We start from the raw sequence: 27,990 nt of genomic DNA, 5'->3' as shown, positions 1-27,990 counted from the left end.
ACGTGTTGATTGCAAAAATGGCCTGTTTCGGTGGCATCGCCGTGGTAGCTTGGTTGCTGTTAGTGATTTCATCCATTCGAACAAATTTATTGCCTCATCTCCCTCCGACGCGCGCTTGTGATTATGCTACCCGAAGGGCAATTTTCTGTCGTCGCCAAACGATTAAGTTTTGCAAATTGATGAAAATTAATCTCGGATCAACCTTCTTTTGTATAAAACTAGCTGACTCGGCGAGCTTTGTCTCGCCAAAAATTGATCGATATTTTGATACAATTCTATTGAAAATATTGAGTTTTGATTTTCACAGTATACCAGTTCCATCATAGATTTAAATGAGCTCGGTGGTCTAGTGGCTACCGCTTCTGCCTTATAAGCAGGAGGTCGTGGGTTCAATTCCAGGCTTGTCCCTTTCCTACTTTGTATTAATATCCTAGTTCTTTCTGTGTTTCACGTTCTACCAAAACGATTCCTACTGTTATAACCTTCAATACTAACAATTCCAAAACCTCCATTGGCACCTATATTTCTTAAGCAAGTGTTCAGTTAACCATCCTTCTTCTTCCTTAGTATTCGCAAGGACGTGGCCAGGACAGATCTCGACTATTGGAGAGTGCATTGCTTCCATCTAAGAGATAGCGATTAGTCCCAAATCATTATCTGTGGTAACTGATGAAAGTGATGCTACTATCATACAATAGTCCAGGCTTGTACCACCTAAGAATTTTGCGAATTGCTCAATGGTCATGCTAATGTCAATCAAGAGACACTACGTCAAACTAGAAAGGTTGAACTTGGAGTGCTACAACCTACATCTTAAGCTGGCAAAGGAAAATCCGGAAACGTTTGACCTATTCCTGAAGAAAATAAAGCGGGAAGAAGAGTACAAAGCGGACAAGAAGACGAGATTTTACGAGAAGAATTAGACCAATCTACGAGGGAAATCCTCACTTGAAGGTAGAACTACCAACCCCACAGATAATCGAAGGATTTGTGGTAAACCCAGACGGTGAACACAGCAGTTTACAAAGGAATAATGAGCACACCTAAACAAGGGATTAGGATATGCGACTACATAAAAAGCGGACGTGGAACAAATCCTCGTGGATATGTAGACAGCAATTTCCCGAAGGAATAACGTTGAATAGATGACATCGAAAATCAACGAACATCAATGGACCATACAGGCATTTAAGAGTGGATCCGCTACCAGGATTAACAAGACTATCGGAGAAAGCGATAAAGGAGTGTAAGGCGAACATCGGAGAAACTTTGAAGAAGATAGCAAATCCGGTGCTACCAAGGATTAAGGTATTACAAAATATTCATAAACCTGAGATGCAAGAGATAGTTTTATCATTGAGCTCCCCATTGGCGTAACTACCTCCGATGTCTAGGGGGGGCTATAGCCCCTTTATATTTTTTTATCGATATTGCCCCTTTTTTTTGAAAATTCTCGAACATTTTAACATCTCATCATCTGTTATCAGTTATCAGCGGTAATGTGACAAATGCAGTCCAACCACCTAAGGCAATTGCGGATCCACCACACTCATTCATATTATTCTCTTTTCTCAAGCACGTGCACGTGTGCCACTTTCCATGGATTCCGCCGAGAATCTTCCAAGAATTCTGATGAGAATCCTTTAGTGATCCTGACTGGAATGTCCCAGGGACTCCGACGGGAATCTCTAGATATTTCAACATGAATCCTTCAAGAATACCGATGGGAGCCTCCAGGGATTATGAAGGGAATCCACCAGAGATTTCGGATGGAATGTTTAAGGAATTCCAACGGAAAAATTTCAAGGATTCCGACGAGAATGTACCAGGGATCCTTCACCCTTCGACGGGAATATTCCAGGGATTTCATCGAAAACCCTCCAGGAATTCCAATATGATGGTTCCAGGTATTTCATGAGCAATGTTCCAGGGATGAAGACGCATATCGTCGAAGGATTCCGAAGCAATCCGTCGAAGGACTTCGAAGCAAACCGTCGAGCGACTCCGAATTAATCCTTCAGTTATTTCGAAAAGAATCCTCCAGCGATCCCGAAGGCAATCCTCCAAGCATGTTGAAGCAAATCGTTGAGGGATTCCGATGCAAATCATCAAAGGATTTCGAAGCAAATCGTCGAATGGTTCCAAAAAAAATCGTTAAGGATCTTCTCGGATTCTGATGAGAATCCTTCTCGGATGCTGATGGGAATCTTTCTCAGAATTCAGAAACAAGCTAATTTTTCTTCCACTCATTTCATTAAGTATGATAGAGTGAATATGAGAGATAACTCTTTAGTCTTCAAACTTTTTCAGTAATTCATTATGCTATATGTTGAAAACTGATATCACTGCTAACTAACTTATCAAATCCTAGGGGGGGCTAATTTTTTTCTAGGGAGGGCTAAGCCCCCCCCTAGCCCCCCTTATTTACGCCAATGGAGCTCCCCTACCCAAAACCTGGCCAAATGATTAGTGAAGCAGTTAAAAAGTATGCCGAAACCATTCCCCAGCAGGTCAATCATCAACACCCAGGATTTCGCCCAGAAGCTGTTGGAATCAGGACACATCGAAGAAGAGAGCATAATGGTATCATTCGATCTAGTGGCATTGTTCCCTAGCGTTTCGGGGAAAGATGCTCTGAATCTTCTAGATGATTGGCTGCTAACACAATATGGCGCGGAAAGGTGAAGATGTACCTAAAGCTAGCAAGGCTATGCATGACGGAGAACTACTTCACATTCCGCGGAAGCTTCTACAAACAGATAAAGGGTGCAATGATGGGAAATCCGTTATCACCGTTTTTGTGCGAACTATTTATGGCGAATTTGGAGGACAACCTACCAGGAACAAGGAGTACTACCCGAGATATGGTGGAGATACGTCGACGACATTTTCAACATCATCAACCGGAAGGATCTACCCAGGATTTTGGAAGCGATAAACAATGCGCATAAGGACATCAAATTCACCTCCTCGTAGGAAAAAGGAAGGTAAATTACTTTTCTAGGATCTACTGGTCATTAAGGGAACAAAAATGCAACATTAGACTCCAAGATCTACAGGAAGCCCACCAACACCATGAGAGTCATCCCAAGTGAAATCGGTGCATACCCAGCCGCATTAGTCATGAACTTATATTTCATATAAAAAATCACTCTAATAAAGATCACAAAAAAAAAAAAAAATACCCAGCCAAACATATTTCTGCAGCTTCAGTATTTTCACTTCAATACAAATTTCTTGAGGAACTAATTAAAACAGAGGGAAGAGCCCGTTGGTTAATCTCGTTTGTGAATTTCATAGAAAAGTCTAGAAAATCTTGGGAAAGAGGATGTATTTAAAGGAACCATTAAGGATCTTTTGAACAAAATAGGGAGAAAATTTCTCTATTCTAGAATTCCTACGAAATTTAGGAAGAAACTCATCAAGCAGCACTAAGAGTTATTTGTGATGGAACTTTGCAGCACCAAGAAGTGCTACGAAGAAACTGATTTCAGAAGTTCTGGTCATTTCACGATGCCACTAAATTTTTAAAACCTTTCATAAAACACTCATGCTACTGAATTGACTGAGAAAATATTCCTGGCTCACTTTTCAGAAAAGGATCTTTTTCAATTTGATCATCAGTAAAAAGAATATCAACAATACAAAGTGTCCTCTTTATGAAATTCGTTACAATCAGAAAATTTACTAGAAGAAGTTTCGAGAAGGTCGAAACACATCAACAGTAGTTTCGTTTCGTTTCGTTACATTAACCCTTAAATGCGCAATGTTGTTTTAAAACAACAAACCGAAAATACGTTGAATGTTAATAATTTAAATGGTTATTAACGTAAAAAATATTTCCGACGATTTCTAAAAAAAAATCGCAAATCCCGTTAATAGTGGTACATGTGCAATAAATTTGAGTTTTGTCAAGAAACTTCGGATATTTCTCACTACTATCTTTAGTCACATCGATTATAACATGTTAGTACAGTTGAGTTGCAGAAAATAGCAAATTTGAATTTATTATTAGAAGCTTTTGGGAAAATTGCTCTACAATACAACAGGCATAGGTGTATCGACGCTGTCGCCATCCAGGTATCCAGGTTGGTATAATCAATTTTGTGTCAAAGTAGTAAATCTATTGCAAACAATCATGCAATTATTGATATACAATTTAAAACTTGGTTCTACAACTGCGGAGCATAATACTTGGTTCTACAGATCGTGTTTGAGTGATAAGACGGAATACTTTTCCATCCCAAGGAATTAACTTGACATAACAATTCTTCATAGCCAGGTTCAGCATCGCATCACGGTTTGTTGAGCTGTGCAATGTGGGTCGATAGCATGAAAAAAGATTGTTTTCTTCGCCAATTTGTTTTTTTTGTTGGCAAGAATGATCATGTGAAGTTAATCAGACTAGACCATTTCTATACTGATCCAACATGTTGCAAAACTCGATTTTTTAGCACCCGTAGTATTTATCCAACTCGGAATGCCTGATTTGATAGGCTTTTTGCTCCAGTTGAAACAAGCGCGATCTCGATAGTTTGCAGAGGCTATCGAGCAAGTAACAAGTACAGTGCGTGTTTTAGTCGTTGCGAAGTAGTCGTATCAGTCTTCAGGAAGTTAGACACGCGTTGCTTTTCCGTTTTTGTATCATAATGAATATGGCGTCGCTTGCCAAGGCGATTTCCGATAGATTTCCTTCCCAACATACTAATCCTTTCCAGTGCGCTCACGGAGATGCGGAGGATTCCTCGGTCTCTTGCAGCAATGAGTGTCAAACTAATTTCCCTCCCCTTATCCTAATTGACTGTGACGACGTGGTCGGTATCGTTATTGGTCTTGAATTAAAGAAATTCCAAAGCATGTACAGTGAGAATAGTTTTCTAGTCCCGAGAAAACTGTTTAATTAGTGAGCTGTGCATATTTGTTGTTTTTCGGCCAGTCACGATTAGCAACCATGATGAGTAGAGCTAATCAAGCTAAGCTAAGCTTAGCTAACTCGGCAAGCCTGATTTGATAAACATACAACTCTCTTTGAAGAAATCATCTTTTTTTAAACTAGCTGCAAGTAATATTTTCGTTTTCAACAAATTCCAGATAAGTATGTCAACTAACTTTTGTTCTAGATTTTTGCCTTTCTCGTATTTTTATATTAATTCCATTCTCATGAAATCTTAAGAAGATTAAGAAGCCACGATAAATTCCAAAATACTTCATTGCAACTCTCGAAAAGAGTCGTAATTTCATTATAATATAAAATGATGCAGGGGTTTGACAAAAATGTTGAAAGGTTAAGTCAAATTAGCGATTTGGATAAAACCGGGATCGCTTTTAGTTTTCTGTTCTTGACCTTAGATCGGTTCTCGAACACTAACGATCACGGACAAATATGCATTTTTCTTTTAACTAGAACTCATATGCCGGCCAAAGCTAGTTGCAGATCAAGAATCCATCAGAATTTCGCAGAGCACTTTCAACCGGTTATAAACTGGTTAGTGAAGAGAGTCTCACTACAGTCCTATAAATGTATATTTAAAATACATAGATTCTATTTTATGGTCTTGGAAAAACATGAAATTTAACACCCACTGTCATTCTAAAAATGTTTCTACAATCATCGTCTCGTAAAGTTATGAAGTTAGATACCCTTAATCGCATTATTCCTATTTGTTATTCATCATATTTCCGTAACCGTCTTGACGAATTTTGGACCTGCAGCTAGTTTCTGGGGAAAGCATGAAACATGATTAAAGTAAACGTCAATACAATACAATGTGTAGCATAAGAAAAAAAAAAGCATATTTAAATTACCCTCGGAAACCCGGAACATCTCTGGTGTCCTTTAACCGATCTAAGATAAAGAACTAGGACTTAACACTGTAAGAGTTTTTGCGTCCAATGGTTATGGTTTTACCAAAATCAGATTATGCTAATATGAAATTCGAATTTTGCCTATCTCAAGCTTTTTGTCTAACCGCTGAAAGTATTAAATTTCTTGTCTTGAAGAAGATAGAATAGATTTTATGAGCTCTGATATTTATGATTGCCAACTGTGCTAAGTATTCCAGGCTAGCTATTTATCACAATTTAAAAATCGAAATTTAAATCAACAATCACGTTGAATAAGGTGATATTGAACTAAAAGAAAAGCATTCCAATCTTTGACACATCAGACTAGTAAAATAACAATCAAGCTATGAATTTTCGAAACTCAAAACTATTAGCATAGATTTAGCAAAGAGAAGTACGGAAATTGGATACAACAGAGAAATGATAATATTCTAGAAAAAAATCATGCATACATGCACTCCTTGCGTATTACTCCCGCAGGGTGGCTCAGTGGTCGTCGAGACTGTTGTCGTCGTGGAAGTCGTTGTAGTATTATCTTGCATCGCGGAGAGATCTGATTTTTTGGGACCGTAGGTCGTCACCGTCCCACCGATTGCCGTGTAGTAATCGGGTGGCTTCTCGTGAATGGGCGTGGCTTTCGTTCTAGTCTCGTGACTACTACTGTGCGAACTGAATCTAACGTGCAGTGAGCTTGCTTGTCTGTTGCCGGTGGTGTCTTTGCTACTGGCTACGAGATTGCTAGTGTTTCGAGTAGCGGAACTGACTGATTGAGGCGGGAAGGGTTGCTCTTGCTGGAGCAGTATTTGGTAGTCGTAATTTCCGGCTTTGGCTGTCGTAGAACCGGTCGTGGGGACGGTATTGCTGGAGGTGGTCATGTTGATGGGGTTGTCGATAGTTGAAACAGAACTTGGCTGTGGGGGGCTGTGACCTGCCGGTTCTTCCGCGTTTAGTAAAAGCGACGTGTTGCTGTTGAATGTGGGCTATACGGCGGTGAAGGTGATTGTGTTTGTGATTGTGAATGTATTGGTGGTGGGAGAGTAGGCGAATAATATACAGTAGTAGAAGATGAAACGAAAAAGAGCATTTTTGTAAAGACAAAACAGAGAATTTAATGCAGAGGGATTATTGGTATGGAAGTATTTCCTGTTAGAATGAGTGATATGGCAAAAAAAAATGCGTTTTCGAAACTATCACTCAATCGCACGCGCACGCTCAAATTTAAAAGAACTACTTGATGTCTGCTGAGTCCAGAGACTTCAGCAATGATCAAGCGTTTAAAACTGAATAGTAATTAAAACAAAATGTGCAATGCTACTAATACTAATCAAAATCAAATTATTCCAATTATTTATAATTACGATAAACATAGATAATGTAAATGAAGACGGAAAACAATTTGGAATAAACATCGTTCAATAGATTAGTGTATTACAAGGCAATCAGAGACGACACTCACATTCAAAAGGACAAACACATACATGAGCATCAATTAGTAATAAAAACCAGTTCATCATGGTGCCATGTTGAAAAATGTTCAAACTTTTCCCTCAGCTGAAACACTTACCTCGGACACCTCGACAGCTTCTCCGGTCCGTAGATCAATCACATCGCCATATGCTCGACCCGCTATGCTGCACTTGTTGAATGTCATGATGTTTTGCGTTAGCGTGCCCGTTTTGTCCGAGAAGATGTACTGGATTTGACCCAACTCCTCGTTTAGGGTTGTCGTCCGGGCTTTGGCATGAGTTTTCGTCTTGTCGTAGTACATCTTCTCGTCCCAGTTGATTAGAAAAGATTGCGCGAACCGTATTACCTGTCAAGAATAGTTTGGTATTTGTCAATGATAGCAACGTTCAGATTTATGGCAACACTTACCTCTACTGAAACATATAATGAAATTGGCACCACTGTATTCAGTACAATTGCATAGGAAAAAAAGACTAGACATCCAATGATGGTAGCACCCTGTAGATAATCCTTTGGAATTATGTTTTCCCATGGCAGATAAATCTGTGAAAATATAATGTCAGAGTCGGAACAGCGCAGGTGATAAAGTTTGAAGCACTTACGGTAAATTTATAGCCTACTATCGCTTCCCATATTGCGGACGCTATCGTGCAGAACCCACAGATGGATAAAAGAAAAAATACTATCTGTAAGAAACGAAAAGAAACAAATCTTAGTTCCCGTACATGTGTCCCAGATTGGTATGATTCATATCGTCAACGGGTTGGAATTCCTCAATAATGTGACACTTCCACCTTCTGACTCATCAACAGAACAATGTCCTTATATGTAGATTTGTTGATGCGTTCATCTGCGATATAACTGATTTATTAAATTTCGTTTGGAAGTAATATACTTATATTTCCTTAACATACAGAAAGATGATGAGTTTATGGTCAACAATGACGGCACGCACCTACCCGTTGCTGTTTACATTATAAAGAGTGTGATATTTGTTTGAGGTAAACAATTAAATCGGGTTTGAATTGTTGATAAAACAGTCTGGCTTTTGGAGCGTAGGTGTTAACTAGTGAAGTACCAATTTCGTAAGCAAAACCGATAAGTGCATCGACTAATTTGGACACTAATGGAACTCGCTAGTCGATAATGAAACAATTTACTGGTGGCAAGACTCACAGCGCCCAACAGTAAAGTGGGACACAATTTTAAATAAATGCATTGGTAAAATTGCTTGTTATTACGAAGGCTTGATATTTGCCTAGCATTGCGTCGCCACGCGGCTGTTCAAAATCTCTTACACTGCGAATTAATACTTTATTTCGCCGATTCCGATTATCGACGAAGTCCGCATTTTTCCGGATATCTACCAACTCTACAATTTTATGCATCATGCTACGTACACACCAGTCAAGCAGTTTGACGAACATTGACTCCGCCCCCAAGAAATCGCTTCGGTTCCTGCTTTGTTTGAACGTGTGTGAAGTTGTTCGAACAACCATTTGACAGTTGGCGGCTCGGTTGGAAAAAATTAAAACGGTTTGATTTTGGTTTGAGTTGTCGGGGGTGGAGTCAAGGTTCGCCGAACATGTTTGAGCATTTGTAGTGAAGTTGCACAAACCCCCATATATTTTTTGATGGTTGGTGCTCGAATTGGTGCTTCGGTCGTTCGTGTGTGATATTGTTGGTCGAATAAATTGATTGTTCGTGTCGCTGTTGATAAAACTTGATGGATGTTTGAATAAACGGGAGGTGGAGTCAATGTTGGTCGAACTGCTTGACCGTGTGTACGTTCCATCAGTGACATTCGTTTTCGGATATTGCATCTGTGACATTCGCTTAACCCTTTCGGGATTGATGGGTTATTTATGTCCAGCGTTTTTGATTGACTGTGTGAAATCACAGAGGAGAACTAGGTCCCACTTTCTTCAGCAAAATGGTTAATCAGGATGTTGGAAGGCGAAACATATCTGAAGTCAAGTTTGACTATACCATGACCGAGATATCCGAAACCTTAGGAAGCTTTCGCTTTTGAGAGCATACACATGAATATGAAATGTTCAAATCCTATATCACATTGTTTATTAATTCTGAGCACTCAATCAAGTTTAGTCATACTGAACGTCAAGCCAGTTTCCTATTTTCAGGAATACGAGATGTTCAAAGTATTCTAAAACTTTCTCTCGTTCAACCCAAGATATCTACTCAATCAACCAAGGCTTGTTTAATGTCCTCCTCATCGGCAAGCATTTTCGCATCATGTAAACCAAATTGATTGAAGACGAGCTGTTCAAGTAACTCCAAAACGTTCTCGAGTTCAGCCCAAAATATATATCGGATCAACCAAGGATTGTACAATGTCCTCTTCATGAGCGTATACCCAAACTAGTTCACTAAGCATATGTCCATGCGCATCATGTAAACCCAATTTCTTTAAATACGAGATGTTCAAGGTAGTCCCGAACGTTCTCGAGTTCGGCTCAAGGTATTTACCGGATCAATCAGGTCTTTTGTAGTGTCTCATCATCGAACAAAATCCAAGGTCCTCCAAAACGATCTGAATGAGTAAGGGTTAAGGCATCTACCAAATTTTAAGAATTGCTTCCCCGTGTTCCCCGTGGAAATTTCTAGAAATTTCCCGCGGAAACTTTCAAGAATTTCCCGCGAAAATTTCTAAAATATTTTTCTTGCAAATTTTAAATAATTTCCTGCGGAAATTCCAATTAATTCCCCGTGGAAATTTCCCAAACAAATTCTAAAGAATTTCCCGTGGATGTTCCGAAGAATTTTCCGTGGAAATTCCAATTGATTTACAGTGGAAATTCCAAAGAATATCGCGTGGAAATTCCAAAGAATTTCCCTTGGAAATTCCAAAGAATTTCCCTTGCAAATTCCAAAGAACTTCCCGTGAAAATTCCAAAGAATTTACCGTGGAAATTCCATATATTTTCCCGTGGAAATTCCAAAGAAATTCCCGTGGAAATTCCAAAGGATTTCCCGTGGAAATTCCAAAAATTTTCCCGTGGAAATTCCATATAATTTCCCGTGGAAATTTCAAAGAATTTCCCGCGAAAATTCCAAAGAATTTCCCGTGGAAATTACAAAGCATTTCCCGTGGAAATTCCAAAGAATTTCCCGCGGAAATTCCAAAGAATTTCCCGTTGAAATTCCAAAGAATTTCCCGTGGAAATTCCAAAGAATTTCCCGTGGAAATTCCAAAGAATTTCCCGTGGAAATTCCAAAGAATTTCCCGTGGAAATTCCAAAGAATTTCCCGTGGAAATTCCAAAGAATTTCCGTGGAAATTCCAAAGAATTTCCGTGGAAATTCCAAAGAATTTCCTGTGGAAATTCAAAGAATTTCCGTGGAAATTCAAAAGAATTTCCGTGAAATTCCAAAGAATTTCCGTGGAAATTCCAAAGAATTTCCGTGGAAATTCCAAAGAATTTCCGTGGAAATTCCAAAGAATTTCCGTGGAAATTCCAAAGAATTTCCGTGAAATTCCAAAGAATTTCCGTGGAAATTCCAAAGAATTTCCGTGGAAATTCCAAAGAATTTCCGTGGAAATTCCAAAGAATTTCCTGTGGAAATTCCAAAGAATTTCCTGTGAAATCCCAAAGAATTTCCGTGGAAATTCCAAAGAATTTCCGTGGAAATTCCAAAGAATTTCCTGTGAAATTCCAAGAATTTCCGTGGAAATTCCAAGAATTTCCGTGGAAATTCCAAGGAATTTCCGTGGAAATTCCAAGAATTTCCGTGGAAATTCCAAGAATTTCCGTGAAATCCCAAAGAATTTCCGTGGAAATTCAAAGAATTTCCGTGGAAATTCCAAAGAATTTCCTGTTGAAATTCCAAAGAATTTCCTGTGGAAATTCCAAAGAATTTCCGTGGAAATTCCAAAGAATTTCCGTGAAATTCAAAGAATTTCCGTGGAAATTCCAAAGAATTTCCGTGAAAATTCCAAAGAATTTCCGTGAAATTCCAAAGAATTTCCTGTGGAAATTCCAAAGAATTTCCGTGGAAATTCCAAAGAATTTCCGTGGAATTCCAAAGAATTTCCTGTGAAATTCCAAAGAATTTCCGTGGAAATTCCAAAGAATTTCCTGTGAAATTCCAAAAATTTCCGTGGAAATTCCAAAGAATTTCCGTGGAAATTCCAAAGAATTTCCGTGGAATTCCAAAGAATTTCCGTGGAAATTCCAAAGAATTTCCGTGAAATTCCAAAGAATTTCCGTGGAAATTCCAAAGAATTTCCGTGGAAATTCCAAAGAATTTCCGTGGAAATTCGAAAATTTTCACCTGAAAATTTAACTTGAAAGAATTTCCTTGGAAATTTCTAAGAATTTTCCTTGGAAATTTCTTAGAACTTCGAAGAATTTCCTTGGGAATTCGAAGAATTTTCCTTGAAATTCAAAGAATTTCCTTGGAAATTCGAAGAATTTGCCTTGAAATTCAAAGAATTTCCGTGGAAATTCAAAGAATTTCCGTGGAAATTCCGAAGGATTTTCCGTACAAATTCCGAAGAACTTCTCGTGGAAATTCCAAAAGAATTTCCGTGGAAATTCCAAAGAATTTCCGTGGAAATTCAAAGAATTTCCGTGAAATTCCAAAGAATTTCCGTGGAAATTCCAAAGAATTTCCGTGGAAATTCCAAAGAATTTCCGTGGAAATTCCAAAGAATTTCCGTGGAAATTCCAAAGAATTTCCTGTGGAAATTCCAAAGAATTTCCGTGGAAATTCCAAAGAATTTCCGTGGAAATTCCAAAAATTTCCGTGAAATCCCAAAGAATTTCCGTGGAAATCCCAAAGAATTTCCGTGAAATTCCAAAGAATTTCCCGTAGAAATTCCAAAGAATTTCCCGTGGAAATTTCGAAGAATTTCCGTGGAAATTTCAAAGAATTTCCCGTGGAAATTCCAAAGAATTTCCCGTGGAAATTCCAAAGAATTTCCCGTGGAAATTCCAAAGAATTTCCCGTGGAAATTCCAAAGAATTTCCCGTGGAAATTCCAAAGAATTTCCCGTGGAAATTCCAAAGAATTTCCCGTGGAAATTCCGAAGAATTTTCACCTGAAAATTTAACTTGGAAAGAATTTCCTTGGAAATTTCTAAGAATTTTCCTTGGAAATTTCTTAGAACTTCCGAAGAATTTCCCTTGGGAATTCCGAAGAATTTTCCTTGGAAATTCCAAAGAATTTCCCTTGGAAATTCCGAAGAATTTGCCTTGGAAATTCCAAAGAATTTCCCGTGGAAATTCCAAAGAATTTCCCGTGGAAATTCCAAGGAATTTTCCGTGGAAATTCCAAAGAATTTCTCGTGGAAATTCCAAAGAATTTCCCGTGGAAATTCCAAAGAATTTCCCGTGGAAATTCCAAAGAATTTCCCGTGGAAATTCCAAAGAATTTCCCCTGGATATTCCGAAGAATTTCCCCTGGAAATTCAAAGAATTTCCGTGGAAATTCCAAAGAATTTCCGTGGAAATTCCAAAGAATTTCCGTGGAAATTCCAAAGAATTTCCGTGAAATTCCAAAGAATTTCCGTGGAAATTCCAAAAATTTCCGTGAAAATCCCAAAGAATTTCCGTGGAAATCCCAAAGAATTTCCGTGGAAATCCCAAAGAATTTCCGTGGAAATTCCAAAGAATTTCCGTGGAAATTCAAAGAATTTCCTGTGAAATTCCAAAGAATTTCCGTGGAAATTCCAAAGAATTTCCGTGGAAATTCCAAAGAATTTCCGTGGAAATTCCAAAGAATTTCCGTGGAAATTCCAAAGAATTTCCGTGGAAATTCCAAAGAATTTCCGTGGAAATTCAAAGAATTTCCGTGGAAATTCAAAGAATTTCCGTGAAATTCAAAGAATTTCCGTGGAAATTCCAAAGAATTTCCGTGGAAATTCAAAGAATTTCCGTGGAAATTCCAAAATTTCCGTGGAAATTCCAAAGAATTTCCGTGGAGATTCCAAAGAATTTCCGTGGAAATTCCAAAGAATTTCCGTGGAAATTCCAAAGAGTTTCCGTGGAAATTCCAAAGAATTTCCGTGGAAATTCAAAAGAATTTCCGTGGAAATTCCAAAGAATTTCCCGTGGAAATTCCAAAGAATTTCCCGTGGAAATTCCAAAGAATTTCCCGTGGAAATTCCAAAGAATTTCCCGTGGAAATCCCAAAGAATTTCCCGTGGAAATCCCAAAGAATTTCCCGTGGAAATTCCAAAGAATTTCCCGTGGAAATTCCAAAGAATTTCCCGTGGAAATTCCAAAGAATTTCCCGTGGAAATTCCAAAGAGTTTCCCGTGGAAATTCCAAAGAATTTCCCGTGGAAATTCCAAAGAATTTCCGTGGAAATTCCAAAGAATTTCCGTAGAAATTCCAAAGAATTTCCCGTGGAAATTCTGAAAAATTTTCACCTGAAAATTTCACTTGGAAAGAATTTCCTTGGAAATTTCTAAGAATTTTCCTTGGAAATTTCTGAGAATTTTCCTTGGAAAGTTCTAAGAACTTCCAAAGAATTTCCCTTGGGAATTCCGAAGAATTTTCCTTTGAAATTCCGAAGAATTTCCCTTGGAAATTCCGAAGAATTTGCCTTGGAAATTCCGAAGAATATTCCTTGGATATTCTGAAGAGTTTCCCTTGGAAATTCCGAAGAATTTCCCTTGGAGATTCCGAAGAATGTCCTTCGAAGAATATATTGTGGAAATTTCAAAGAATTTTCCGTGGAAATTCCAAAGAAATTTTCGTGGAAATTCCGAGAAATTTCCCGTGGAAGTTCCGATTAATTTTCACGTAAAAAGTGCGACGAATTTTTCTTGAAAATTTCGAAGAATTCTTTTCGGTAATTCCGAAGAATTTCCCTTGAAAATTCCGGAGAATTCCCCTTGGAGGTTCCGAAGAATTTCCCTTGGAATTTCCGAATTCCAAAGAGATTCTGAAAAACTTCCCATGGAAATTCCGAAGTGTTTCTCATGAAAACGCCGTAGAATTTGTCGAATATATTTCCATGAAAATTCCAAAGAGTTTTCCATTGAACTTCCAAAAAATTTCCCTGGAAATGAAAAAAAAAATCCCTTTGAAATTCTAAATAATTTCCCGTGAAAGTTCCTAAAAAATTCTCGTGGAAATTCTAAACAATTCCCCGTGGAAATAACAAACAATTTCCCGTGCAATTTCCATAAAATTTCCCGTGAAATTTTCAAATAATTCTTTATGGAAGTTTCAAAGAATTTCAAAAAGTCTGTAAATTTTCTTAAGAATTTTCCATGAAAATGCCAAAGAAGCAGAATAATGGGAAACTTTTAAAAAAAATCAGAAATATAGAATAATTTCCTTGTATAGTAGCACATTCCAATTTCAGAAAACGTTGCCGCCATTGATCAGAATTTTTGGACCGGGCCACATACTAGAACATCTTCTTCTTCTTCTTATTGGCATTACATCCCCACACTGGGACAGAGCTGCCTCGCAGCTTAGTGTTCATTAAACACTTCCACAGTTATTAACTGCGAGGTTTCTAAGCCAGGTTACCATTTTTGCATTCGTATATCATGAGGCTAACATGATGATACTTTTATGCTCAGGGAAGTCGAGACAATTTCCAATCCGAAAATTGCCTAGACCGGCACTGGGAATCGAACCCAGCCACCCTCAGCATGGTCTTGCTTTGTAGCCCCGCGTCTTACCGCTCGGCTGAGGAGGGCCCCTAAATACTAGAACATACCTCTAGGAACATGTCGAAGGGCAATTCAATAAATTATCAACGTTAAATTGAAGTCATGCGACATCCATGTAATACTGTAAGGTACCTTGGATGCTTCCGAAAATTATGTTTCCCCTTCAGATTGCTTGGGTCAGAAATGGCAATTTGAAGGGAAAATAAATAAATCAAAACATAATCATGAATTTTTAAATAACCTTTGTAATTTTCGGAGACGAGCCAGCATCGGGCTGATAGTCTCCCTAATATAGATACAAAAAAAACCTTTGTAATATTTGAGCAGTAAATAGTTGTCAGTTGCAAACAAACACACAGTTTAGTGGAGTGGAAAATTATTATAGCTATCACTTATCGACAATATGATAATGCGTCCTAATAAGATACATCAGGTAAATTGCAATGTGCATCTTCAAGTGCACGTTTATCAGCGATTACGCTTGTAACTGACGCATTACGATGATATCCACTAATCACCACAGGGAACAATCATCTCGCAGCATTGCCGGTTGACATGCACCGAAAGCTCATCATTCTATTTTTATGTTTCTCTGCGAAGGGTTTCTCGAATCTGATGTTCTTTCGGTATCGACTAACCTAGGCGGTTTATGCAGCAGTGTTTGTCGTCAAAAAAGAAAATGCAAATTTGTCTCCCCATCCCCATGTTCCTACCGGATACAGTGAGCTGATGCCACACGACAATGGTATCCGATCCCACATTGTGGATGAGGTCATTGATGGTCTCGTGGATCAAGATGGCACCGACCGATGACCTTTGGTTTTCCTGTCAATGTAGTGATTGATGTTGGGTACAATAATAACTGGCAAGTCCCTTGACACTTCGAATAGTCTAATCGGTAGAGACATAGTTTTGTCAAGCTGAAAGAGGCGGGTTCGATCCCAGTTTGCTGGACCGCAATTAAGTGTTGGCAATATTCTCATTTATTTGTGATGTCAATGAAAATTCTTCATTAGTAAATTTGCAAGTACATGCAGAACATCAAGTTTAGAGTCAACTTCAAGTAATTTAAAATAATCAATTCATAAAGCTTGCAAATGCGTAGTAGAAGGCAAGATTCTAGTCCCGCACAGGGAAAACCCATCTCCACTTACCCCTATAATTATAAAATTTAACAGCCTATCGATGGTAGTCCGCTTGAACTTGGTTTTCCCCGAGTTTTGCATCAGCTTGGTGTCTTTGCCAGCGAAGATCACCACGCCGTAGCACCACTGGGTATTCCGGATGATGCAGCCCCGCAGCAGAATTTTGTCGTTGTCCAGCGCATAGCGTTGGTTCTTCCACGTTAGGGTGCCATCGAACTTGTTCAGCAGATTGTTCGGTGGTTCGCACACAATCTCCCCGTTGAACTTCCACAGCAGGTCCTCTTGGTTTCCCATGACGGCCGTCTCGACCAGACACTGCTTGCACTTGAGATTCGTTTCCCCGTCCAGTTCAGCCGTTTCAATGAAGCACAGCCCGTTAGGTTCACTGGAGGACAGCAGCAGGATATCCGCCGCCACGAACTGATCGTTGTCCATGCGAATGATGTCCCCCACCTGTACGCCGGACCACCTTTCGTCCACGAGTTTCCCGTGGCGGAGGGCTTTGGACCGGCGGTTGTTGACCTGTGAGTCAGACATGTGACGTTGCTATGGAAGAGATAAAATGTTTTAAATATCACATTTGAGTCATCTCCTAAACGAGCGAAAAACCTACAAAATCATCATACGCATCTTTGATGGCTGTCAGCATCAACACCCCGATCAACGGGATGGCTGTGGTGACCGGTGTTAGCGAGGAGATTGCCGGTATCAACTGCAGGATCAGGAGGCACAGAAAATAAAAATTGGCAAGACGTTGGAACTGCTCCAGCAGGTTCAAAGGCAAAAACGTTAAAATGCTGTACTTGGACGTTTTGATGTAGTTGTTCTGCGAAATGAAAAGCATGCAATTAGTGTCATCTCGCGAGTAGTGGAGGGGGACGGCGACAAATGATTCACGTGCCACGTCGTGTTCCATTTCTAGAGGATGAATGAAACTCACCGCATATTTGAATTGTGTGTTGTATTCTCTATCGTTGGCTCGTATTCTACGTTCGTTTTCTGCGAATGCGAAATAAACAAACATGAATTATTGTTAGGAATCTGATGAGTAATGACTGTTGGTGGAAGAAGCAAAATTCAAATGAAACGTTTGTTTGAAGAGCTGCAAATATGATATTTATAACGAAAATGAGGTTTCTACGAATTGTGCTTAAAAAATACGTATTTTGTCGAAAAGCTACAAAAATGTGTTTAACATTTCTAGAAACTACACGCGCATTTTTACATGCAATTATGAAGAAGTGGTTAAAACTAATGTCCAGCAAGTGTACTTGGGACATTTTTGTAGGCAGATTTTGATGTTCCTTTTAAATAGAATAACGATTCTTATATAGTTTGAGGATGTAATGATTTTCTTTGCTCAATTTATAGTGAATGTAGATACGTATGATACATATTTAGTTTAATTGGTACGATTTGTGCCAAATAAAGTTATTAAATAACCTTTTCCAATCTGGTCTGGAATTTTGACGTAACCGTCGTCTAAAGGGAAGGCTCAGATACAGGGTGGGAGCTCAGATACGAAAATTCCAAAATGTGGAACAGCCACGAAATTTCAAAAAATTCAAATTTCAAAAACAGATTATGAATGTCAATAGTGCCTTTGTCTTTTGATGAATTTTTGAGCCTTTTTATACCGACTCTGAAATTTTCCAATTCTATCGATTTTTTTTGATTATCAATGTTGATATATTTATCATTTTCAATTCTTTCCAAACTCAGTAACCACTGGTACCACTGGTACTGGAAGTTTCAGTAGGGGATGTAATGCCAATAAGAAGAAGAAACTACTCATATCAACCAAAGCTCGAGGATTGAACAAATTCGGCTTAATTAAAAATACCGTTGGGCTTGGTTCTACTTACGTTTTCAATAGTGCAACTATGCTTTTCAAGTAGCCGGAGCAAGAGAACTCCGAGCTTTGCTTTTGTTTTGAAAATCCGTAGTAGACAACAAAATTTCATATTACAATTAAACGCTGCGGAACGGTTCCGAAGTTTTAGTATTGATGAAGGAGCAAGTTGTAGAATTTTTGAAGGAGCAAATGGTCGAGCGCTACTACACTCAGACCGAATAAGCTAACAATATAAGCCGTTGTAGCAATCGTCAACTGGTAAACAAACACACTCCTATACTGTGGACCAAAACAGAAAGCACGTGTTTGAGATAAGAGAGTATGGATGATTGATCTTCTAATTGCCGTAGGGGGTTGAAACCGTATCTATCACATAACCGCTAGAGTAACTTAAATTAGGGTAGCATTAAGTTTATCATAGCCTCAGTTTTCAGTCCTCACCTCAGTATCGTTTTGCAGGCAGCAGCCTTGTGCAAAAAAATTAAGTCTGGTTTGGAGTATCGGAAATGGGAGTCAATACGGCGGTCACGACCAAACTAAGTCGTATTTAAGCTGTCGTAACCAATTCGTCCTGCATTTTGTTACTCGGGTACCATTTCGGGTTTCGTCCCTGTGGTTGTTATTGTTTTTTGCACTCATCTCGTGCTCTTGCAATATTACTAGGATGTAATTTCCAATCCAAAAATTGCCTAGACCGGGCACCGGGAATCGAACCCAGTCACCCTCAGCATGGTCTTGCTTTGTAGCCGCGTGTCTTACCGCACGGCTAAGGAGGGCCCCACCTACCTATGCACTAGATTAAAATTAAGGAAATTGGTGGGCGAAAATTCATAGATTAACTACATGTTGATTGCGAATGCTCAGGAAGGGGAAGGATGGTTAGTTGGACACCTACTTAAGAAAGATGCAGAGAACTCTACGACCTCTCATAGAGTCCACGGGAGGTTTTTGGATTGTTAGTGTTGAAGGTTTAACAATAGGAATCGTACTGGTAGAAAGTGAAACACAGAAAGAACTAAGATAGAAATACAAAGTAGGAAAGGGACGAGCCTGGAATTTAACGCACGACCTCCTGCTTATAAGGCAGAAGCGGTAGCCACTAGACCACCGAGCTCGTCTACTAGTACACACTTATTTTTTTTACCGGGATCTCAGCAAAATGTTGAACTTTTACCGAGAATCGCGCAGCCGTGCCCCAGCAAACATGTTTTTTGCCGAGATTTCTATCAAAATAGCTGACAATCAGCAAATAATTTGCCGAAAATCCGCTAACAAACGCTATTTTTGCCGGAATATCAGTTGTTTATTTTGCTGGCGCACGGCTGTGCGGATTTTTGCCGAGCTGCAGAAATAAAAACTGAGTGTGTAGGCCAAAAACGCCATTTAGCCATAAAATCATTTAGACTAGCCAGACAAAACATATAGATAATATAAAACAAACTACAAATTTTTTCTTTGTTTATCAACAATCACCGAATGGCCTTTCCGTATATTCAAGGCGAAAGAAACAGACAAAAGAGCATGCTCTCAAGGAAACAAGGAAGAATCACATCTATCTGTTTCGTACTAACAGACTTCATGGCCAAGCAAGTCATATGGCCTAAAATGTCATGTGTTCGAAAGGAACACACGGACGACAGGGACTTACGGACCAGTAGTTTTACCGAACCGGTCATTGTTTGGACGAAATAATCGTTTCGCAGAAAGGGCCATTCGTTCGAAAATGTTATTTTTTGATACGAGCATAAATGCCGTTTGCCAAAAGGGTCATTTGGCTGAACAATAGTGAATTTGAAAACTGTGAAGTGATTAAGGCTAATTGAGAATTGACAAGTGAAAAATGAGAATTGAGACGTTTCACTTCTAAACTCTCACATCTCACTCCTTATTTTTCATTGCTCATTAATTACTTCATATTTTTACATTGAGTAGATGGAATGAGAAGAAACAAGAACGAATTGAGAAATAAGAAATGAAAAGTGTGAAAGAAAAAAAAATAAAAAGAAGAGGGACGTGAGACGTGAGAATCGAGACATCTTAACTCTTACTAGCCACTTTTCATTTCTCACAGAAGTGAGAATGAGCAGTATAAAACAGGAAAGGCTTTCAGTTAACAACTGTGGAAATGCAGATAAAATCCAGTTCGGCCTAATAGTGATAAGGTAAATAGTGATAAGGTAAAAGGGTAAATGGTTCTATCTCAGTTTCGTAATTGTTTTGAAAATTTGTCGGTCCAAGCTCCATAATATTTAGTTCAATTTTATTAAACAGTGTTTTTAATAGCCCTGTGCACTGATTGAAAATCTGTCCACGGCGGCGTGAGCTTATTTCAAGCAACAGAAATTTTCCAAAATTCTTCCACAAATTCCTTCGTAATTTACGAATCGTAAACGTACGAATCGTAAAGTTCCTTCAAGAATTCTTTAGTAAAGTTCCTTCAAGAATTCTTCGGAAGTTCCTCCAGGAATTCCTACGGAAGTTCCTCCAGAAATTCCTACGGAAGTTCCTCCAGGAATTCCTCAGGAAGTCCCTCCAGGAATTCCTCCGGAAGTTCCTCCAGGAATTCCTCCGGAAGTTCCTCCAGGAATTCCTCCGGAAGTTCCTCCAGGAATTCCTCCGGAAGTTCCTCCAGGAATTCCTCCGGAAGTTCCTCCAGGAATTCCTCCGGAAGTTCCTCCAGGAATTCCTCCGGAAGTTCCTCCAGGAATTCCTCCGGAAGTTCCTCCAGGAATTCCTCCGGAAGTTCCTCCAGGAATTCCTCCGGAAGTTCCTCCAGGAATTCCTCCGGAAGTTCCTCCAGGAATTCCTCCGGAAGTTCCTCCAGGAATTCCTCCGGAAGTTCCTCCAGGAATTCCTCCGGAAGTTCCTCCAGGAATTCCTCCGGAAGTTCCTCCAGGAATTCCTCCGAAGTTCCTCCAGGAATTCCTCCGGAAGTTCCTCCAGGAATTCCTCCGGAAGTTCCTCCAGGAATTCCTCCGGAAGTTCCTCCAGGAATTCCTCCGGAAGTTCCTCCAGGAATTCCTCCGGAAGTTCCTCCAGGAATTCCTCCGGAAGTTCCTCCAGGAATTCCTCCGGAAGTTCCTCCAGGAATTCCTCCGGAAGTTCCTCCAGGAATTCCTCCGGAAGTTCCTCCAGGAATTCCTCCGGAAGTTCCTCCTGGAATTCCTCCGGAAGTTCCTCCGGAAGTTCCTCCAGGAATTCCTCCGGAAGTTCCTCCAGGAATTCCTCCGGAAGTTCCTCCAGGAATTCCTCCGGAAGTTCCTCCAGGAATTCCTCCGGAAGTTCCTCCAGGAATTCCTCCGGAAGTTCCTCCAGGAATTCCTCCGGAAGTTCCTCCAGGAATTCCTCCGGAAGTTCCTCCAGGAATTCCTCCGGAAGTTCCTCCAGGAATTCCTCCGGAAGTTCCTCCAGGAATTCCTCCGGAAGTTCCTCCAGGAATTCCTCCGGAAGTTCCTCCAGGAATTCCTCCGGAAGTTCCTCCAGGAATTCCTCCGGAAGTTCCTCCAGGAATTCCTCCGGAAGTTCCTCCAGGAATTCCTCCGGAAGTTCCTCCGGAAGTTCCTCCAGGAATTCCTCTGGAAGTTCCTCCAGGAATTCCTCCGGAAGTTCCTCCAGGAAGTTCCTCCAGGAATTCCTCCGGAAGTTCCTCCAGGAATTCCTCCGGAAGTTCCTCCAGGAATTCCTCCGGAAGTTCCTCCAGGAATTCCTCCGGAAGTTCCTCCAGGAATTCCTCCGGAAGTTCCTCCAGGAATTCCTCCGGAAGTTCCTCCAGGAATTCCTCCGGAAGTTCCTCCAGGAATTCCTTCGGAAGTTCCTCCAGGAATTCCTCCGGAAGTTCCTCCAGGAATTCCTCCGGAAGTTCCTCCAGGAATTCCTCCAGAAGTTCCTCCAGGAATTCTTCCGGAAGTTCCTCCAGAATTCCTCCGGAAGTTCCTCCGGAAGTTCCTCCAGGAATTCCTCCGGAAGTTTCTCCAGGAATTCCTCCGGAAGTTCCTCCAGGAATTCCTCCGGAAGTTCCTCCAGGAATTCCTCCGGAAGTTCCTCCAGGAATTCCTCCAGAAGTTCCTCCAGGAATTCCTCCGGAAGTTCCTCCAGGAATTCCTCCGGAAGTTCCTCCAGGAATTCCTCCGGAAGTTTCTCCAGGAATTCCTCCGGAAGTTCCTCCAGGAATTCCTCCGAAAGTTCGTCCAGAAATTCCTCCGGAAGTTCCTCCAGAAAATCCTCCGGAAGTTCCTCCAGGAATTCCTCCGGAAGTTCCTCCAGGAATTCCTCCGGAAGTTCCTCCAGGAATTCCTCCGGAAGTTCCTCCAGGAATTCCTCCGGAAGTTCCTCCAGGAATTCCTCCGGGAGTTCCAAGAAATCCCCAAGAAGTTCTGTAACTTCTTAAATAATAACTCATAGTATTTCTCCTGAAAATCTTCATAAAACTCCCCCAAGAACACTTTATAAATAACTTCGCAGACTCGACATAAACTATCACGAGAGCTCTTCGATATTTCTTCTGAATTCCTTTTGAAATTCAGAAGATTGTCCAAAAATTCTTGAAGAACATCTTATGGAAATCAGATTGTGAAATCTAGAACTAGACAATCCGTTTTAACTCAAATTCCGAACATGACTCATATACCGAATACTCGCTTTTAAATAGCAATTTTAACTTGGTTCGCGTTATTCATTCTATAGGATATTGAATTTGTTTGTAATGTTTGTCGTTTGAATTCGGTTTGATGGAAATCATAAGCGATGGAAATCTTGGTTTTAGGGCACTAAAACGCCTGTGATCGGAATATGATGACTCATGACACGGGATTTGAATCAAAACGGTACACACTCACGATATGTACACCCAAACCAAAAATTTCTGTCATGCTCTGCATAATTCGTTTTTATACAGTTTCTGCATATGAATAATGCAAGAAATGCATAAAAAAATATGCTATAGCATATCGCGAGAAATATTTTTCGCAAGCTGTCATGATAATGAACTGATTCGGAGGTCTTTACTTCATGATAAATTCCGTTTCAAAAAGCTCAACCGATGCTGATAATGCATTTGAACTTGATTTACACAGCTGCGCGAAAAAATCATGGTCTTTTATGAAAATTGAGCGAGAAAGAAGCGTTTTACCATAACTTGTTGCTGGGGGCTGCTTCTCAGATTTGTTTTCTCCGCACTTGATAAATTTGTTCTAATGGCTTGTTATGATTGAGAGAGGTTTATGTCTCCCGTCTGTCCCAGTTTGGGGATGTAATGCCAATAGGAAGAAGAAGAAGAAGCGATTTCATTCAGTAACTCATAAAATTACTTTGATTCGAAAAGTAGTGAGCAATGATTGGTGTGGCGTTGCAATCGATAAAAGCGATTATCAGGATGGAGGATTGTGTTCCAAGTGTAACCGACCAGAAGTAAAACGTAGGCAAGGTAAGTTGCAGAGGTTGTTTCATTCATAAAAGGACATCAATTACGACATGATATATACTTGCGTGGTACGTGCGAGTATTGCATCATGTAGCAATGAAACAGAAGTGGGTCGTGTGTGGGATGATTCTTATCTAATTGTGTCAAAGAGAACAACGTGGGTGGTCAGGATGAATAAGCATTCATGTAAACATAGTATCTTTTTCATTCGCGCTTAAGAAATTCTCGCCTTGCAGTTCGTGTATTGCAAACATTTATTATCTGAAAAAAATGTACTGAAAAAAAAAACATTTTTTTTAAATCATATGCAAAATTCGAAGTACTGAGGTTGATTCTTCGAGATACGATGTTCATATGACGTGCTTTTGAAAATATTATTGATTTGAAAATTATTTTGGAGATGTTTAATGGAATATCTTTACGTGTCATAAATCAAGTTGGTATTATTCCAATTAATTCCTTTGCTTGATTGACACATTTTTGAAGCTGGATTTTGATCTCAGTTATGTTTTCTCAGTGACATCCATCGATCCATTGAGGATGACGACCATCCACTGCAATTTCTTGGCTAACTAACATAAAATTTCTATGATTTTTTTTAACAGTTGCGATTAACAGTATGTTTTTTGTCTACCAAAATCAACCAGTCGGGACACGAATTGGTGGAGAAATATAGTCGTACCATTATGTACGTTATAGAGTACTGGAACCGATAGAGATTACAAATGGTGTTCCAATTTATCTCAATCCGATAATATAAGTAAGTAATGGTAAGTTTAAATATTAATTATTTAATTAAGTGTTTTACAATATTTTGTGAACATTGTTTAGTTAAAGGTTGTAAAAAATTAGGAAGAACGTAACCATTATCAGATAAAAAGCTTTGAAATGAATGTTATTTTAATTGTCAATAATTGAAATTCAGCAAATCAACATACTAAGAAAATGGTAAATAAATTTGATTTATATATTACGTTATATAGATTAAAACGTAGTTTTATTACAAGTTACTTTATGTAGTGGTTGTCATAAAGCGTGTTTCTTTAAATGTGGGGAATTTTGGATGATTGATTTGGAATTAATGCGCATCATGCTGTGAAGAAATCTGGCATGTAATATTCGTTTATAAAGTGCATCAATTGAAAATAATTATTATATAAGGAAAAGTCTATTATAAAAAAGTGCATTAATGCTAAAAGTGAGCATGCAATTAATCTAACTACAAATACCATGAAAGAGACAATACGCCGACAACACAGACAAGTTACAAGCTTTACCCCCAAACTTCGGCCGCAACCGGCCCGCTCCATTCGATATGTACGATTGTCTACGTTCAAACGACGATTTTGTATCGCTTTTGTGGATCTGACTTTTGGTCACTTTGGCGCTGCTCCACATACCAAGCTTCTCCAGCACGGTCACGATCGAGGCCTTGATCCCGTACTGCACATGCCCACTACCGCTAACGGCCCCGATCGATCCGCCGGCACTACCGTTCCCGCTGTCCCCACTACCCGTTCTACCATAGTATCGACCACTTCCACCACCACCACCACCACCACTACTGCCACCTCTTCTATCACAGTAGGAGCCAGTTCTCGTCCTGCCGGAACTGCCCCTGGGACCCATGCTCTCGAAGCTTTCCAGCACCGGAGCATCGTCGAGTGTGTTGGAGCTATCCTCCACATGGAAGTTGATGTCTATAATTCCCTCGTTCTCACCACTAGCGTAGAAGTTAACGTTCGGCTCGGACCGCTGCGGATACAGCGGCCGTATCGATGCCAAATTGTACAAACTGCCACAGCTCTGGGAGTTCGATTTCCGTCGGCTGGTGCGGTTCCGTCGGAAACGCTTCCGCCTCGGTGGCGAACACGGTTTCGGTACACCCCCGACCGATCCGCGCGCAGCACCGTCCATTTCCAAATCATCTTCATCACTGCTGTCCTGTCGAATTTCCAGAATTTCAAGCTCAACCGAATCTGTTGTCGCATTCGAGATGGGCATTTTCCCACACGCCAAACACTCACGCACTATCACACTTTTTCTTCAGATTTCTTCATTTGGACCGGTTCGCTGTTCGCTCTGTGCCGTACAACTTTTTCCTAGGAACACATGGGGCTTATGAATACATAATTCACTTAACGACCAATAACCGTCGACGGTTTATCACTTAGCACTGATTGATCACTATGACCGCAAACCACCTCCTGGTCTTAAGCATCATCGTGGTTGAAGTTTCGGGAGCTAGTCGAGAATAGATTGTTAATTTTGCTCATTACTTTTCCTCTCATCTCCTATGGCAGATAGAAATCCATCAACCATCGCTACCAACCCATGCAACGTTTTGAAGATGCGGTGGTTCCGCTAAAATGAATCTCATGTTGATGGAAATTTTTATGATAATTTTAAGACACGCACATTAATGAGCCAATAATGTACAGTTTAAATTAGTTTAAACTGTCTTGACATAGCTTAGTACTATATTTTTATTGAATCCCATTGAAACCGTTTTTGTGTACACTTTGTACCTACATGGCAATTATTGAAAAAATCGAATTAGAACGACATTTCAATGCTCACAGTGTTAATTGATTGTACTCTCGTTGAACAATAATCACCACAATGCAATGGCTCTCAATGAAGTGCTTACATTGTGTATATTGACGTATGGCTAACGTATATAGATGGCTATCAATAGTACACACAATATAATATCCCCACTCCGCCAGCCGATCAAAAACTTAACCTCCTACGCACATTCTCCGGGAAAAAATATTGCAAACGTTCCGATCGCGTGACCGTTGACAGTCACAATTGGATTAGGAATAATTACATTAATCTAATTGAGCACAGCAATATCCATATTGGACGCTTTGCTCTGCCGTTGCTCCTCTCACGATGAATCCAGCCGATCGTCTGGAATAGCAATAATATCTGTGTTAACAAATCCATAAGAGCGGTGCCCGAAGGGAATGTAACAAGTATCATGAGTAGGTATAGCTTGAATATCAAATTATGAAATCTTTTTTTCTGATGTTGTCTTACATCTTTAGTCCAAGAATATTGTTCTACATATATTTTCATAAGGTCGTTTCCGACACTAAATTACAAACAAATCCCGTCTTGATAAACCAAATATTTGTCAATAACTGTTCAAAGTAATTCAATTGAACATCACCATGTATGATGCAGTTGATGCACTCTTTTGAATTAAGTCATTGTTTAGCCAAGACAAAACAACAAATTGCTCACTAAGTATTATTCATCAATGCTCGCTTGGAACGACTATCCAGTAGAGACAATATGGTACATACAGAGCCGTAGCGTGGACTTCCAGCGCCCTTAGTTAAACTTTTATTGGGCGCCCCTTACTTTCTTGTATGTTCAAAACAAAGAGCGTGATAAGAGCAGAGAGATTTAAAAAATACACATTTTTTGCGTTGTGGACTTAGTGAATTTTTGCGTTTTTAATTCCTTAACCCTTTCATTCCTAACACCTTTTTTTTACCGAGGATTAACGTACAAATTTTTATTTTTTTAACTGATCCTGTCAAAACTATTATAGATAGAACTGAAAAATCGTTGAAACATATTTTTAGGATGTTCTAGGCCGCCCAAACTGTTCCGGAAAACATATCCTCGAATGTATCAGGAAATATGTATCAGAAATGACATATATGTACAGCTGAGATATATGTCCATAAATATCTATGTGATCGAGTTTTGAATAAACGTAATCTTTTTCAGGGTCTCCAAAACGTCCTGGAGTTCAAAACATGTGATCTACTCAATCAACCAAGCCCTGAACGATGGATCTGTGCATCGATGAACATTCCAGCAGGTCCATTGAGCCGATAAGATTTCACTCATTTCTTCTTCAAGCTACTACAGTCCTTTTCGGTCCTCCGAAACGTCCTGGAGCTCAAAACATGTGATCTAGCCGATGATCCAAGTCCTAAACGATGTATATGTGTATCGTTGAACATCCCAGTAGGATCATTGAGCCGATAGGATTTCACCCATTACTTTTACAAGCTACTACAAGCCTTTTCAGTTCTCCTAAACGTCCTGGAGTTCATAACATGCTATCTAGCCGGTCAACTAAGTCCTGAACGATGTATTCGTGCATCACGAAACATCCCAGCAGTTTCAGCGAGCTGACAGGATTTCACTCAATTCTTTTACAAACTACAGTGGACCCTCCATGAGTCGATGTTCTAAGACTCGTGTCGACTCCTCGGTTACTCTGATTGTTTTCTCGAATAATTTTCCAAGAATTTCTATTCCACCTCTCGATATCAACTGTATTAGAGGTCGAGGATCGGCTGTTTTTTCGGTTCTTCTCCTGGAGCTCAGAGCATTTGACCAATCCAATGATCTAAATTATGTAGCTTATATGAGTTCAATTATCACTTGTACCAGCTATTGCAGGCTTTTACGATTGGCTAAAATATCCTGAAAGTCGTATTGTTTGCTGTAATCATCCAAGTCAATGAACGCAATGGTTCTACGCCCCAACAAAAAAGTCCATAGCCACATTCAAATGAACATTGCTCGACACAAACACCTCCGTAACTATTGTGCATATAGTAGATATCTTGATC

The 27,990-nt window shown here is 39.7% G+C and overlaps 1 protein-coding gene across 8 annotated transcripts in view; it reads right to left on the bottom strand.

The window, feature by feature from the left end:
• The window catches only part of LOC134223539 (phospholipid-transporting ATPase ID), a 154,163-nt gene that overhangs the window by 8,259 nt on the left and 117,914 nt on the right, over positions 1–27,990 (bottom strand). For 4 of the 8 annotated variants that reach the window (XM_062702708.1, XM_062702710.1, XM_062702711.1 and 1 more), the window contains 7 exons: positions 17,053–17,111; positions 16,726–16,938; positions 16,122–16,658; positions 7,914–7,997; positions 7,720–7,854; positions 7,409–7,657; positions 6,297–6,824 (listed from right to left, as the gene is read on the bottom strand). In XM_062702708.1, the coding sequence (XP_062558692.1) occupies positions 6,297–6,824; positions 7,409–7,657; positions 7,720–7,854; positions 7,914–7,997; positions 16,122–16,658; positions 16,726–16,938; positions 17,053–17,111 (1,805 nt within the window). Of the gene's footprint in view, positions 1–6,296; positions 6,825–7,408; positions 7,658–7,719; positions 7,855–7,913; positions 7,998–16,121; positions 16,659–16,725; positions 16,939–17,052; positions 17,112–24,663; positions 25,489–27,990 lie in introns of those variants that run through there. The other 4 variants (XM_062702704.1, XM_062702705.1, XM_062702706.1 and 1 more) reach the window with 3 other exon arrangements.

Source organism: Armigeres subalbatus, chromosome 3 (genome assembly GCF_024139115.2).
Source record: "Armigeres subalbatus isolate Guangzhou_Male chromosome 3, GZ_Asu_2, whole genome shotgun sequence".
Classification (NCBI taxonomy): Eukaryota; Metazoa; Arthropoda; class Insecta; order Diptera; family Culicidae; genus Armigeres; species Armigeres subalbatus.
The sequence above is the reverse complement of the archived record's forward strand: the minus strand, read 5'-3'. Positions and strand labels throughout refer to the sequence as shown.